Below are 15,883 nucleotides of genomic sequence, written 5' to 3' on the forward strand. Positions count from 1 at the left end.
CAAAGTTGCTACAACACTGTTCTAGGACGTTTGCCATTTTGCTGCAGGTAGGCGCTACCATTCCTCTGCAACTTCCCCCACCAGACAGTTTTGCAGTTACATTGCAGGTTTCCTGCCTTGTTCCATGGAGTCAGGCAGCCCATGGATGGAAGAGCCAGCTGTGTAGAAGTCAGGGGGGGGTTGAGAGTAGCTAGAGCTAAGTAGCTGGGCACATCTGGAAGGAGGAGGTCAGTTCTTGGTAGAGCCTCCCAGACAATGTCACAGCCACCAAGCCCACATGTGAACCAATCAAAAAACCAATTTGTCAGGAGATCATCCAATAGCCATAGGTGTTTGGATGGTGAAGGGAGGTATTTCATGACAGCAGCTGGGGAATTTGGAGCCCTTATACCACTAGACACATGGCGTTGTTTATAAGCCATCACTCTGCAAAGCAAAGGACACTTAACTGCTATAAATAACAGGGCTTTAGGTGGTTTATTAGGAGTCTTAAGTGGCCGGAGGAGCGGTGGTCAGTATTTTACAGTCACTGATGAGAGACACAGTATGGAAGCTTTCAAGTTTTATTTAATGAGACAGCAGGTAATTCAGGAACAAAGCAAATTAATATCCCATCCCAAAGTCAAATTTCAGTACAAGAGCAAGACAGTATGAACGGAACCTGTAGTAATCAGTTATGATTCATCTAGCTACAGGACAGAGTTTGTCTTATTCATATGCTTAGTAGCAGGCAAAGTTTACAGAATCCAATTCAAGATGCATGCAAGTGCTGTGGCAACAACTTCCAAGCACATGAGTTTCAGTCAAACAGGATTGAGACTTCGTCCTATCACTTGTTTGAGTGCCACATGGTCACCTCCTTGTAAGTAGTATCAAGGTTGCTGCTGATGCCATCAGAGCAGAAGATTTTAGTGTATGCACTTGAATTTAGCTCGGTCTTTCATGATGGCCAGGACCAAGCTACTCCAAAGCTCATTAATGAAGTCTCAAGGGCTTATTTTAGCCTCAAATTGCAATAGCTACTCCCCCATCCCTGAGCTGCCACTAAACAGGTCTGGTCTAAGTTCTCTGCAGATTCAGCTCCAGCACAGGCACCAGGAGTCTAAACCCAGTTGTATGCAGGTGGGCCACACTGGGGGCTCAGACCAGCACCCTGTTGTAATGGGGCAGGGTGAGCGCTTTAGTAGGATATGCTTTTTGGCTGCAGCTAGAGACAGCAGCATTTAATAGAACCTAAATAGGCTTGAGGAACTTACCAGTGAAGTACTAACATATTTGAAGGAACAAGGAAGTCTTAGTCTTTGATTAGGGAGCAGATGGGACCCCTAGAGCCTTGCTGTCTGCTGAATTGACTAGTCTCGGGATGCTAGTTAGATTGATATTAACAAGTACAAAATCAAATTGTACTGGCTTAGACATACCATATGAGACTGAATGTAGCCCACTAAACAGTGGAGTTGTCAAAATCCAGCACCATATGTTCCCCTTAGCAATTCCTCAAGCCTTTATAGTCAATTCCCTTCACCTTTCTAAGATAAATCGAACAGCCTTACTAGTCTAATATTTGCTAAATAGTCAGACCCAGCAGTCACGTACCTAGAGAGATTACATACAGCACAACAACTTGAAACAGTTTAACCTACAGAGTGGGTTTAAAAAAAGTCACGTGCATAATACACACTAGTATTTGCATCTGCAACACACAGGAAAGTGGAACTAGAACTGCAGGAATTTGAGGATACATGTTAGATACTAACCATCAAGCTCTGTAGATGTCATTGCATGATAAGCATAAGAAAATTATGGGAAACACTGTTCCCGATAATTACGTACACCCTTAGTGCAACATATGGAGATCACTGCCTCCGATATAACACCTTGGTAGGCAAAAACTACCTTGTTCTTTATACATTATGGGAGACACTGCTCCCGATAATGAGTTAGGTTTTCATGATACATAAGGTACTGGAAATTTTGCAGCAAAGCTGCCATGTGATTGAATTGCTGCCTGATCTTAGAGGTACAAGTCTGCATTTGTGTACAACACCCTAGGCTTAGCAAGGGTGGAGCCAGGGCTATGGTTAACCCAATTAATGCATCCTTAAAGGTTAATTGAAAGGTCTTACCTGCCAAGCTCAGAGGTGCTTTTCTTGCATTAATCAAGGCCTAAAGTAGGTTACGGAGCTGCACTCCCTGTATAAGCTACAGAGGTCATCAACTGAAGCAGGGGAAGAGAAGCAGGGGAAGAGAAGCATGACCTCAGGGCTAGGCAGTAAGTCCAAGGGAAGCTTAATTGCAGTTATTTTTAATTTGTCTGCATCTCAAAATTTTGGGGTTTTCAGGAGTCACTTTAGAAATGAGCACTTTTAGTACCAGATTAAATGCTTACTCAAGATCTCCATGTGTTTTCCATGTCTGAAAAACATGGAAAGCTGAATTGGTAATTTTCTAATAGATTTAAGTTTCATGGACCATTGCTTCCTTTTAAAATTTGAATGCAAAATTCCAGTATCATGTTCGATTGTAATAGCAGATGCTGCTTTTATTCAAAAACGACAGTATAACTGTCATAATTATGGAAGGCACTGCTTCCGATAATTATCTTCTATAAAAAAAACACACCATTTATAGTGAACTCTGTCACTGATAAATAAATAAAAAATAAATATCTCAGTGCCAAATGAGAGCCTTCCTTGAGTTGCCCAACTTACTTTGCCAAACAAAAATTTGGCAAGTAAAGACTCTTGATTTCATGAAAGGCCTCACAGCAACAGGGTCTGAAGTGTCCGCTGTAGCCATCCAAAGCTATTGGTTACCATGTGGCCTGTTTTATCTGAAAGACTGCCAGGACACTCAAGGGGACAAATTAATCTCTGGATTTCACCTCCCCTTTGTGATGCAAGTTTCTGTAAGGGGTTTAGTCTTTAAGTCACCTCTTCCCAGGAAGTCAATATGTTCATTCACATGGTAACTCAATGCATTAGGGTAGCTAGACACTTCAGAACTTCCTGACTATTTCAGCAGCTAAGGGCTACTACTGTGTGGAAAAATCAGCTTTTTTACTTGAGGTCAAGGTGTCTTCATGGCCCCAGAAGGGAGGCTGGAAGCACTTATGAATTTCCCCATAAACTGTTATGAAGGCGATCTTCTGCCTTCACTAACTTTAAGACTGACCTCAAAAGGGAAAGCCAACATTGTCTACCTGAGTTTAACTGTACCTCCCCACTCAAAGGTACCAGTTTAGTTTTAGATCAGAATTTAGATTTGAGTAGACTATGTCTTGCTTTAATTAGTCTGACCTGTTTGTTCTCAAGCATAATAGAAAGGCAGCACCACAAGCAGTAGTGTTTTTAGTGAGATTATACTGTAATCAGAGGAACCTCTTGTTCTGAGGGAGATGCAGGTTTAGTGGGGATAGACTGAAATCCCTGCTTAAACAGCTGCTTGTGATGTTTCCCGATCAAAATCAAATTTGAAGTTTACTTGATCAAAATGTAGGTTTCCAAATACGGTCAATAGATTTAGTGTAAATGTTTACTCAGTGTCATTGAGGAAGAGTGGGGTTCCCTGTTTCTGCACCCCAGCATCAAGGTTTATGCATTTAAAACTCATTGTCTATGTTCCAAATGTCACCAGATAAGGCATTAGCAGCACCCTGAATAGTCCAGGTTGCCAGGGCCAGTTGGTTCTTGAACAGGTCTGGGTTAAAGGCACTTGGGTTGGTCTTCCGGAGGCTCAAGTGATCCAGCAAAGCTGACAGAGTATGGGAACCAGAGCCAAAGAAGATATGACGTAGAGGAGTATCCTTCGGAGAGACGTATGGAGAAAGGAAGTGGTACTCCACCTTAAGAGGAAAGGTCAAATTTAGAATTGCACTGACATTGGCAGGAATTCAGTCCAGTAGCCAAGAACTGAGACAAGTGATGAAGGGGCCAGAAGCCAGGGATTATCTAGGCACTAGAAAAATTCAGAAGTGGTTTCAACAGCCTCTCCTAGTGGCTTCTTTAGTGTTGCTTTTGCATGGCTGTTCTGCCAGTGTTAGCTATTAACACCTAGACATGTTTCTAGGGGAAGTGAATTAAGGATTTACCAGGGCAGCCACATGGGGCCAGATAGGCATTTCCTAATCCAACAACTGTAGTAAGGCATGAAGTGATGACCACTTTGCAAGTGCAGGCCCTGATCCAAGAAAACAGCTCTGCCTCTTAAGGAGATGTGGCTGCAGGTAGAATACATCAGCTAGTCCACCAGTCACTAGGTATACATCCAGTGGACTTGAGTCCAAATATCCACCAGAACCCTTCATGAATGCTCATTCTATTTGATATTGGGCTCCTTTAAGGAGTGAGATCATCAACTCTTGTAACCAAGCTCAGAAGACTTACTTTCATGATGCGGTCATTTATCATGTGGCAGAGGAGCCTGTTGTTAAGGTCAGTGTTTTTGAAGTCTCTGGTCAGTGCATCTGTAGCTCGACTGAAGTCTCCACGGGCAGAATACAGCCACTGAAGGGTCAGATTCATTTCCTGGTAGGGAGAGGAGCTAGAGTTAGTAATTTTACTCCTGATTTATCAGAGACAGGGTTGGGAATCGGAGTTGGTAAAAATCTTACCTGGAGACCATTTTGAAAGACTGAGGGCACAGCTACACTAGAGTTCAGTGGCATAGCCATGCTAAGTGGCCAGCAGTGCACTCTCCCAGCAGCTTTACTGCGCCAACCCAGCGAGCTGCAGGAGCTCGGTTGGTGGGAGAAACTCTCCTGCAGGCCTAGTGCTGTCCACACCAGTGCTTAGGTTGGTGTAACTTGTCATGCAGAGGGGAGATTTATTCACACCCCCGAGACAAGTTATGCTGAAAAACTGAACCGTAGGCATAGCCTGAGTTACTGGTACCTTTAGGCTGAACATTACTCAAGGAGTTTTTAACTTCAGCAGCTATACCTTCAGAGGCCCTTTTAGAAGAGCCCATCCAGATGAGGTATTCAGTCTGGGCATGTGAATGTGCACCACTGCTAATGCTATTTGTTGGTGCTATTGGATCTCCAGCTGGCTATTTTATTTCCATTCTAGCTTGGTATCCACCATAGAAAGGGAGATTTAGGAGTTGACTACAGGCTGCCCATCTTCACTTGTAGCTAACAGCACCTCTGTCCAGCACCTGATAGTTGGCTCATTTTGCCAGTCATCACACTGGGGCTCTTGTTAGTCCCAGGAATTGAATGGACAAGGATACCCTCATCCCCTGATGAGCTAGGGTTAAGACTGGCAGATTTCAGTGTTTAGGGTTAGTGAAAAAAAATCTTACATAACCTTAAAGTTAGTTCAGTTAGGAAGGTAAAAAACTTACTTTTATCTCTTGTTTATATGGACTAATCTTCATTATGAACTTGAGCAATTCCTGGTTGTATTGCTCATAGTCCAGGTAAAATTGGTGATCATGTGTCATCTTAATAGCCATCTGGCCAGCCACTTCTGTAGCTGTCCGAAGCAACTCTTCCAGAGGAGTTACAGATAAGGCAAGATTGCGCCAACTGTCCTGCTTGGTGCCCAAGAAGGGATACCCTTCCTCATCCTGCAAGACAGAAAGCATTTGCACTCAGCAGAGTTCTTACACCTAACCCTGGTTTTGAGTATGTTTCTCTAGCTGTGAGTTTTACCCTAGTCCTTGGCTGTACTGTAAGCAGTACTAGCAGGTCTGTCTATCTGCAGTCCCTTCTCTTCCCTCCCATGAGGAACTCTATTTGGCACCTCTGCAAAGCACTCATTCTGCCCTACAGAAGGCCAAGCTGAGGGATAGGGAAGTGTTACTTGTATGCATGCCAGCACCACCACTTTGAGTGGAAGTGGGCAGCAAGCTGCTTTGCCAATGTTTCCCAGGTTACTGGTGACCTGCTAATACTCCACAGCACTGCAGTGCAGCTTTACCAACCAACTCAGATGTCAGCCCTTACATCCCTTGGTGGCTTTCTGCAAAGGAAGGAAGGAATACACACGTTCCACTGGCAAGAATACTTGCAGAAGCCATTTGGACTCCGCAGATATAACTTCTTGCATAAGTATCCACTCAAACAATATCATGAGAGTTCCAGCAAACTGCATGATCAAATATTTGCAGAAGCATTAATGCAGATGTCAAAAGTTGAGGATGTTTGTCTTTTTAGAGCTTACTGTTCTCAAAAAGCTCAAATAATTTGACTTCTCTGCTCAGCTAAACTTTTAGTTATGCCTGTAGTATGTAGAACAGGCAGGTTAGTGTGTTACAGTGCTATTAATTCTACAGAGAATGAAACATGAGACATCTGGGGAAACAGGAATTCTAGCTCCATTCAAAAGGCTTGTGTAGGTTTGTTTAGAAACTCACATCAATATACAGGCTTCATATCTACATACACAGGAAAGTAGATAAGCAGGGTCTGGAATGCAGGGAAGCCATGCAGAATTCTGTTTAGTCCACCATGATTTAGTCTTACTGTGTGAACCAATGGCTGAAGAGTAAGAATTTAAGTCTTGAGTAGTTGAAGAAGTGTTTGATGAGAGCCATAGACAGGTATCTAGTCTAGAAGCAACTGCTCTACCTCTGGGCCACCTGTGTACTTTTAACAGTCTGATCTTGCCTTCCATTAAAGAACTAGGAAGCTGCTCATACAAGAGATGGCATTCACTGGCTAGAAGGGAGTACTGAAATAGGATGGTATAACCCTACAGCTGTGCTGCCCTGAGGTTACAGTTGACCCCCCCCCCCCCCCCCCGTTGAGTTCAGCTTCCACATCAGTCCAGGAGGTGGTAAGAAACCCACAGCCCCAGGAGCAGTGCAATCTGCCAGGAGTTGCTCTTTAGCAGATTCTAATCCACTGTGATGTCAGGGATGATAAACCACTAGATGGAAGAAGTCATTAGCACATGTGCTTGATCTGGTTTCATCTTATCAGTAGAGCAGCTTTAGTTCTTCCAACTAGCTAGATCAGGAGAGTCACAAACCTATCACAAGTTTACTGTTAGCAAGGAAAACTAACTTGTATTTACATTCCTACTCCATTTGGCAGAGATTGTTTACAAGTACAAAGTGACTTACATCATAGAAACTGAATGAAACGGCTGGGATTCCTGCATATGCTAGAAAAGGGAAGGCTGCATTATCCATACGAAAAGGAACACTGCAATGAGAAATATTGGCATTGTTACTCAGAACTGTAGGTTACCCAATCTAATGTTTGCAATAACGGATGCTTTAAGCTAAAAATAGATGGCCACACCTGGCCAGGTGGCACAGGGGATTCCTGTTATGGAAGTGGAGCTCTAGGAAGCCAGTTTCTGCAGTCCCATGAACACCAGCATCTCCTAGAAGGCTGTTCTTGGAATAGCTGGAAAGCTAGATTGGAGATGTGATCTAGTTTGAACATGCAGTGTTCCAAACCAAGTAGTGTACTAAACTATTGCACCATCAACATGGGAATGAAGTCATAATGGGTGGGAGATGGTCCTAATGGTTTGCTGTGGTTCAAGATTTGAACAGAGTAGCAACAAATTTAGAGCCAAAGCTACAGTGACTGCCTAGTCCGTTGATTTATTCCTATATGGGGGTTTATGAGGAGATCATTTGGTTTCAGAGAAGTTAGGTTAGCTCTGTTGCTCCAGATACGAGAGCTTTTTAAAAGTTACTGTTCAAAGAAGAAGAGTAGGAGACTTACACTTTTTTGGCCCAGTCAGAACCAATGTTGTCATACAGACTTCTCCCATTTACTGGATGCTTCACCTGCAATAAGGTGCAAAGTTACTGTCCAAGCACTTTCCTGTATACCTGGATCATGGTTTAGACTAGCCTAGAGAGACTAGGACTCACCCCCATCAGAGTCTGCTCCATGACTTTGTACAGCATTGGGCTGGCAGAAATCCTGAAGTTGTTTGAACCTGTGAGGGTAGAAGTTAAAGATTTGGAACATGTTGCCAATACAAGTACAAGAATTATAGGAATAAAGTTGCATTGTGGTTTCTCTTTAGTGCCATTTCTATTTTCAGCAGTAATGACTTTAAGACACAATATGGTACATTAGCATAATTAATCCAAAGCACCTGATCTACCAGCTATTCCAGTTATTGGGCACTGGTAGCTACTTTGAGAAAAAAAAATTTAGCCTTGTCCTTTTAGAGCTTCACACTGGAAAAGTGACAGCTTACCAAGCTCACCTGTTTTTGACCAGTTCTAATTTTAGAGTTTTGTAGATTTGCTGAACACAGAGCAATAGTTACCTACAACTGCAGCATCCAGATTGATGTATGCAAAGGCTTTGGTGTGCAGTGTAGCAGAATAGCCCTAAAATGGGAGAAAAACCAATGCCTGTTAATAGGTAGTAACTTAGTAACACTGCTTTTACTATAGTTCAAGACAGAAGAGGTATGCTTGGATTAGGTAAAAGGCATCAGTGAGCAAACCAAGATTAGTTACCTCCAACCATTCAGTGATACCAACAGCTCCAAATTCTCCTGCGCTCCAGCTGGCAAAGACAATGCTTCTTCTGGGCTTATAGCCACCTTTAAATAAGGAAAAGAGTGGATATCAGGGTCCCATTACCTTAACAGAACAAGTGAGATGCAGAATAGTAGTTTGCAGTGTACTTGTAATAAAAGTTCCCCAGATACCAGGGCTGCAGGCCTTTAGCTGAATTATAGATGTAGGACAACAGGTATAGATTGTGCCTTTGAAAGAAGAGAGCAACAATCCATCCAAGTTATCTGGAAGAGGGTTCATATAACAGAAGGAACAAAACAGAGGTCTTATTTTTTTTCCAAGTCCTTTGACTGTATAGAGGTCTTTGAGATCCACATGTTTTTATCCAAACTTGACACCTAATTGCAGTCAGTTTTACCTGGGGGTTAAAGCCTCTTTAACCAAGTCATTCATACAAGTTACCTCAAGTCACTTTCAATTGGACTACATTTGGCACTGAATAGTTATTCCCCCCAAAATGCCCCAGTCTGTTATCAGCCCCCAGGAGCACAGGTTATTCCTTCTTGACTTCCTGAGGAGTGCCCAACACATTCACAGATTCCAAGGCCAGAAGGGACCATTGTGATTATCTAGTCTGATCTCCTGTGTAACAGGAGAGAATTTCCTCAAGGTAATTCCTCCTAAAAAAGAAAGTTCTAATTCAAGAACATCCAATCTTGACTTTAAAAAAGTTACTGAGACTCCACCATGACCCTTGGTAAACTGTTCCAATGGTTATTACCCCTCACTGCTACAGATTTATGCCTTATTTCCATTTATATCATGGTAGGTACTGCCATGTACATATGTAAATCAAATAGCCAAAATGCAAGTTCAATAAATGCTATTTGTACATGAACATTTGAAAAGTCTTCCACCAAAATGTTTTAAAAGTTAAGCAACCTAAGATTTGATGCACCTTAATTTGTAAGATTACTCAGTGAAGTTCTTGCTGAGACAGCCAAACACTTAGCTAGGCTGCTGTTGTGCTGAGACCACAGCCTATTATGCTAGCCAACACAGTCATTGTTTTCCAGTACTGTCAATTTGCCACCGTGTCTTACTCTGCCCTATGCCAAAGAATCTGGGGTCTTTGTACTGCACCTGGTACAACAAAGGCCTGATCCATGACTGGGGCACCTAGGTACTATGATAATACAAGTAGCTAGCACTTCCAGGAGAAGAGGCATGTTTTGACAGGATTGAGACAAAGTAAAGCTGCCATTGCTATAGAAGAGGAGTTCTTACCAGCAGATCAGCTTTGAAAGAACCTAAACCAGTGGTTCTCAAACTTGTACTGGTGACCCCTTTCACAACCCCCCCCTTTATATATTAAAGTGCAACCCCCCTGCCCTTATGTTAAAACACTATATTTAACACCATTACAAAAGCTGAGGCAAAGTGGGGTTTGGAGTAGAGGCTGACAATTCACAACCCCCTGCCCCCCCATGTAATACATCATCCCCTGAGGGGTCCCAGCCCCCAGTTTGAGAACCCCTGACAAACTGACTAAAAGCAAGCAGTGAATTCTACCTTTCCCCCCCACCCCAAGACAAACACCACAGAAAGCCTTGGCAGGATGAAGTTGTTTGGTAGAGGAGGAGCTTAGTTGTCAGTTGAACTGACAACTCCAATTCTGTCTTATCCAAGTGGCACTTGGATGAAGTTGTGGCAGGGCCCCAAAGTGGTGAGGAGACAGCTTAGCTAGCTGAAATGAAGGTAGAGATTCTTCATGAGCATTTTGCTTACTAGTTAGTATTATGTTAATCCTAGCAATTAGGAAGCATGTTCTGAACAACCAAGCAGGACTGATTGGCTTGCATTTGTTCCTTTTACAGCAGAAAGTGTACTTGGGCTTAATTAAGTGTTTCATTGTTTACCTGTTTTTACCATAGAAGAAATTGCACGGGCAAGCTCCAGCAGCATGATTGTTCCCACACCAGCCTTTGCCGCTCCAGGACCCCAGGAATCTCGTTGGGCTCCAATCACAACATACTGATCTGCAAAGAGGGCAAGAGCAACGAGATGCAGCCTTACTATTTCAGAAAGCAGGTAGAACCAAAACATTTTGGCAAAACACTTGCCAAAATGTTTACTCTTCCATGTATTGCTAGTAGGAAAGCGGCACGCAACTTTTAGAGAAAGACTGAATTTTAAGAAGGATCTTCACTAGCTCAGCATTAGGGCCATTCTTGAAAACAGTCTCTGATCATGTCTGAAATGCAATTCAGCTCAGTGCCAAGTGTACAATAGAGGAAGATAGTTGGAGGTTCCTTGGTAGGATTTAAGTCAACTAAACTCTTTTCCATCAGTGCATGCTACTTCTGGTTCACTTTAACAATTGTTAAAGTGAAGGTTAAAAAAATTACACAGGTTAAGAAAAGTCTTTACATGTGGGTATAGTGCTTAGATTATCCACAAATGCAAAGTTGTAAGATACATTAGTACATAATCAGCAATAATACATAATCAGCAATAACCCAAATTTAGGTGAATAAATTCAATACAGTTCAGTAGTAGCATCCAAGTATTTGGGTACATCACTCATGAAAAGTTATACAGAGTTGGTTGTGGAAAACAAATCTAGCAGTGAGTGAAAATTGTCCCTCAGTAATTGAGAATGTAAGGTCAGTTGCCTGTTTAGAAAGTTTCCCTCATGGATTATATCAGTTACTTTCCCCACTGTGCTTATGAGCTGGAGTGCTGATCCCTCCTGGTATTGAGGATGTCCCAGGGACATTATGTAGATGTCCCATCACCTGATGGCTTCTGACACAATGAGTTGCTGCACTAGCTGAGTGTACCACTGACCAATTCTGCGTTCTCACTTGCTCATTACTGGGGTCCCATGTGCCCAAGGCTTTGACGATCAACGCATGTGCCTGAACCTGGTAACCCTTAGCTCTCAAGGGTTTGGCCAGAGGGGTGTATTTCTCCACCTTTTGAGCATGGGTGGAGCAGAAGGCCATGGTCCTGTTCTCAAAGGGCACTATGATGGCCACCATCTTCTTCTGGCCCTTGTTGGTGATGACTGGCCATAGTTGGCTGTTTGTTCCAGGGATGGTGGCGTTCATGTCCACCTTTGCTATGGGTGGTGGGATGGTGCTGACTAGGTGATCCTGGATGGTGTTACGCTACAGCTTCTAGGGTCCAGAATGGGGCTTGCAGCTACACAGGATAGCATCTCATTGGCATAGCTGTGCTTCCTGCATGGCTTGTCCCATTCCCATGGTTCTGTTCAGTGGAATGCAGTTGAGCTGGGCCCTGTGGATGAACCTCCAGTTGGCAAAAACAAGGTGAAGCTGCCCCCAAGGAGGAAGTGGTTGCTAGTGTCCTACTTGCACGTCACCTTGAATACCATGCCCTGGCCTGGCTTTCATTTCAGATTTCCCCCATGTATTGGCAGCTGATTGCATCCTTCAGGTCCTCTCCAGCATGGTTCTAGCTTTGGAGTGATGATTGTGTGCTCTGCATGCTTCACCTGTGGCACCAGGACTCCCAGCTCACAGCGTTCCTTGCACCATGTCCAGTGGCAGCTGATCTGCTTCTCCTGTTATGTATGTTGCGGGCACATGTCCAGAACAAAGCAAAGTCTCCCGTCTCTTCCAAATTCCCCTTCCAGTGAGCCACTCAGGTAGGTGGCAACATCTTGGTTGGAGGGGGTCCTGGCAAGTCACTTCTTGATGACAGCAGAGTGCTATGCAGGATATATTCCTCACCATGGCATCTGGGCACATTAGACGGCATGACTGATTACTGCAATGTGGCACAGATCACCCACATGAGGGATGTTGGCACCACCCTGCCTGTGAGATATACACACACACACACACACCCCCCCCCCCCCCCCCCCCAGTTCATTGCTGGCTCTCTGGGGAAAGAAACATCCACTTCTTCACTAGCTGCCTGATGGTGTTTGCCTTGTTCAGAGGTACCTTTGCCATGGCAGATCCCCTCAGGATGAATGATATGGGGAGATCAGAAAGGTATTCAAGGTGTTGATCTTCTGCCATGGTGCCAGTAGGAAGGAATTGATCCTGGCCACATTCTGTAGGATCTCTGATATCCTCAGGTGTTGGCTAAATGTGGAAACCTGTGGCTGTGCTGAGATGTTGGTAGGCTTGCCTGCCAAGGAAGATCATGGGTTTGCTCTGGACCTGAAATGGTGTCGCCTGGCCTGAGTCCCTACTGCTGCCATTGATATGCAGGGATGTGCATTTCCTAGCATTGAGATGGAGTCCCATCCAGTTGGCAGCCTGGCTGGGGATACTGAGCATGTCTTGGAGACTCTGGGTTGTCAGAGATCAGTCTCACAAGTGCTTTGGAGCAAGTAGTCTCGTGTGTATTTACAGTACTTGGAAGAGGGAGGCTCAGATCCTGATGGGTCTTTAGGCACTATAAAGTGCCCAGGTCTGGCAGACTGGTTATGAACAGGGCCTAAACCATAAGCCAGAACATGCACTGGTTTGTCTAAATTGGTTTTAAATCCTTTGTTGGATTGGTTCAAGTGTGTGTAGACAATGGGCAAGTTTAACTAAATTACTACTAGGTGCAAGGCCATTTAGCTAGAGAACTTGGGACAGTGTCATTAAGAGGCAGGCCAATTCAGAAAGTAGCCTGCTTACTCCCCCATGAGTGGTGTACAATTAGTTTTCTCCCACATTTACCCCTTTGATTTTCTATGCAACTGTGTTATTTGTTTTGCCTGTTATCCAGTGGCCTAGTAAGAGAAAGTAGCTATTTACTTCAAGACTTCCATGTCATGAGGACTGGTTACATAACTTTATGTATTCAACACTAAGACAAAGATGTTTAGTCCAGGACTCCCCCAGCCTGTTATGCCAGTTACAGGCTAAACAAGCTTCTAAATGAGGCCAGCCTAGTCAATAAGATATTAGCAAAGCTTTTTTACCTGGTTCATCAAAACCCTGGATAACGCCAAAGATGTTATGAATTTTTCTCTCTACCATTTGATTGTTTACTTCAAGTGTCACTTTGGTTCCATCAGTGTTCTGTGACCTCATTTTGTAAACCAAGAGGTTACCTCTCCACTCTTTAGGGGGGTCTTCGCCATTCATTTTCCTGGGGGGGAAAAGTATTCAGATATCAAATACTTTTACTTCATTGTCACCTTTAAGCATATCATTCAGAGCCTTAGTATGGAGTTGTAGAGTTGTTTGTTGGCAAGGTTTAACCTCTTACTGACCAATGCCTTTCCACTGGGTGGGAATTTGTGACAGTGGCAAGACTAGTTCCTGATTTTAGCCAGCAGCATGCTGGATTAAGAGTGCACTGCATTGTGTAATACTGGGGAATTCCAAACCTCAGACTGAGGTGAAGCATACCACAATTTTTACACCATTTGTTTAAAGCCTGCATTTAAGCAATGCTATAGGCCAATGTTTATATTAAATTAGGAATAACTGTTGGATACAAGACTCCATTTGATGAAACAGTCAAGAATTTGGGAGTCCTATATTGATGATGAATCTGCAGCTAACTGTACAAGCTATAGCTCATATACACTGTTATAAGCAGAGCTCTTCTCCTGTTCTCTAAGGACTCTCAGCAATTTCATGGATTACTCATAGGGATCCAATTGTACTACTGACCCTTGGTGAAACACCTGTAGGCAATATTACCTGAACAAGTTGGCTGCAGCAGCACTAGAGATCGTTTGGACAGGAATGCCTGGGAGTCCAGAAGATTTAGCTGGTGGGAACTGAGTGTGGTTGAATGAAGGGAAGCCAGGGGTAAAAGGGTCACCTGTTCCTAGATGAGCCTGTCAATGAAGGATGTGTTGTTACATGCAAGATACATATAATGGTTTTTAAGGTCTGTAAGAGTGAGGTGCTAGAGGTCTATCTGGCTATATCCACACTACTGGTATTCTTGTATTTGCAAAGCTACAGCTGTGCTTTGTCAATCACTATGGCCCTGTATCAAGGAACCATTATGGTCAAGTTCACATAAGTGGAGAATTGTCTCTAGAGGCATTATGCAAGAGACAGCATGTTTGTCCTCTAGGCAAGCATGCTAAGCAGTCCTCCTCTGCATCTTCTAGAGGGAAGCCAACCAATGTTCACCAGCACTACTTACATGTCCAAAGAGAACCTCATTATTCTGGAGTTTGTAATCAGCAGGATCAGGGTATATCAAGACACCTACTGCATTTAAGCCTTCGGCATTGGCAACCTGGAAGAGAGGGTGAAGTTGATTAAGTGGAAGAGTCTGAGCTGTGTTAGTGTTACATAATAACTCTAGAGCAGTGCTTCTCAAAGTGGTGGTCCATGAGCCATCGGCTGCTGGTCCACAGCGAGTTTCCTCATAAGAGTGTCAAATAGGATATGGCACCAGTCCCTGGCATGTTGGAAAAGAGTTGCCGGTCCCCCACAGATAGCTTGAGAAGCACTGCTCTAAAGGACAGAATCAAGGTAGCTTGTGCACCTTTAACTGTAACCTCTTGCCCATACATGTTCACATACTAGCATAATTCAAGACTATGCTGCCTCAGTGTACAGAGAAGGTCTATGCGGAGATGAAGCAGGGTTATATGTACTGAAGGAGACATGTCTAATATAGGACTCCTGCAAAAATGAAACCAGAAGTTTGAATGTGCACAGGGGATTACAGGAAAGGAAGTGATACCTTTGGTCTGACCCAGTATGGCTGTTCTTATGCAAGTTAAGTGGCTTGGAAAATTGGATTCTATCCCTGCCTCTGCCAGAGTTCCTGTGTGATGCTGGGCACATCTTTTAACCCAGTCTTCTCATGAGTGGTCACTGCTGGTTTTATTTTTCTGGGTGCTCACACGGAGAGCCTGGTGGGGAATTTACAGAAGCACTATACAGATGAGTGCCGTAGAAAAGCCCATGTGGAAATAATTCCGCCTTCAGAGCAAGGTTTGCATAGTATATGGTAACTAAGTTAAGGAGTGACTAGCTGCTCATTAATGGAGTACTATCCATCCTGTGCACACTATGGGGCAGTGTCCAACGGAAAATATAGTATAGGGGTCATTATGGTAGTATAATTACATGCATACATGGGGCAAAATGAAGGTTACAAGGGCAGCCTTGGTGTGCTGGAGTGGGCAGACCATCCATTTCTCCCCTAGCCTATGGGCCTGCCCTTCCTTGTCCTGTCTCTTCCCCACCTCTGGCTCCTGATCCCATTACTTCCTTCCCCACTCCCTTATCTAGCTTGGCCAGTGACCACTCAGTCCCAGGTTCCTTCTCTGGCTACTCAGCTCAACCCATCCCAATCCAGTCCAGTGCTTTTCCTCTCCATTTCAGAGGCAGCTGCATTTCCTATGCTGCCTGGAGCCAATGTGGGGTGATGTGCTGGGAGCCCCAAAGAGACCAGCTCCTCTACTCTGTTCCGGTGCCTGGAGCAGCTC

General features: G+C 43.9%; 1 protein-coding gene across 2 annotated transcripts in view; it reads right to left on the bottom strand.

The window, feature by feature from the left end:
- Positions 1 to 549: 549 nt before the first annotated feature.
- TFRC (transferrin receptor) overlaps positions 550 to 15,883 on the bottom strand; it is a 34,952-nt gene continuing 19,618 nt past the window's right edge. For both annotated transcript variants that reach the window (XM_065411110.1, XM_065411111.1), the window contains exons 8-19: positions 14,584 to 14,679; positions 14,127 to 14,266; positions 13,397 to 13,566; positions 10,365 to 10,484; positions 8,443 to 8,528; positions 8,247 to 8,310; positions 7,840 to 7,907; positions 7,688 to 7,752; positions 7,072 to 7,153; positions 5,347 to 5,571; positions 4,386 to 4,526; positions 550 to 3,844 (exon numbers count right to left, since the gene is read on the bottom strand). In XM_065411110.1, coding sequence (XP_065267182.1) covers positions 3,602 to 3,844; positions 4,386 to 4,526; positions 5,347 to 5,571; positions 7,072 to 7,153; positions 7,688 to 7,752; positions 7,840 to 7,907; positions 8,247 to 8,310; positions 8,443 to 8,528; positions 10,365 to 10,484; positions 13,397 to 13,566; positions 14,127 to 14,266; positions 14,584 to 14,679 — 1,500 coding nt within the window. In that variant the 3' untranslated portion in view covers positions 550 to 3,601. The remainder of the gene's footprint in view (positions 3,845 to 4,385; positions 4,527 to 5,346; positions 5,572 to 7,071; positions 7,154 to 7,687; positions 7,753 to 7,839; positions 7,908 to 8,246; positions 8,311 to 8,442; positions 8,529 to 10,364; positions 10,485 to 13,396; positions 13,567 to 14,126; positions 14,267 to 14,583; positions 14,680 to 15,883) is intronic.

Source organism: Emys orbicularis, chromosome 9 (assembly GCF_028017835.1).
Source record: "Emys orbicularis isolate rEmyOrb1 chromosome 9, rEmyOrb1.hap1, whole genome shotgun sequence".
Lineage (NCBI taxonomy): Eukaryota > Metazoa > Chordata > Testudines > Emydidae > Emys > Emys orbicularis.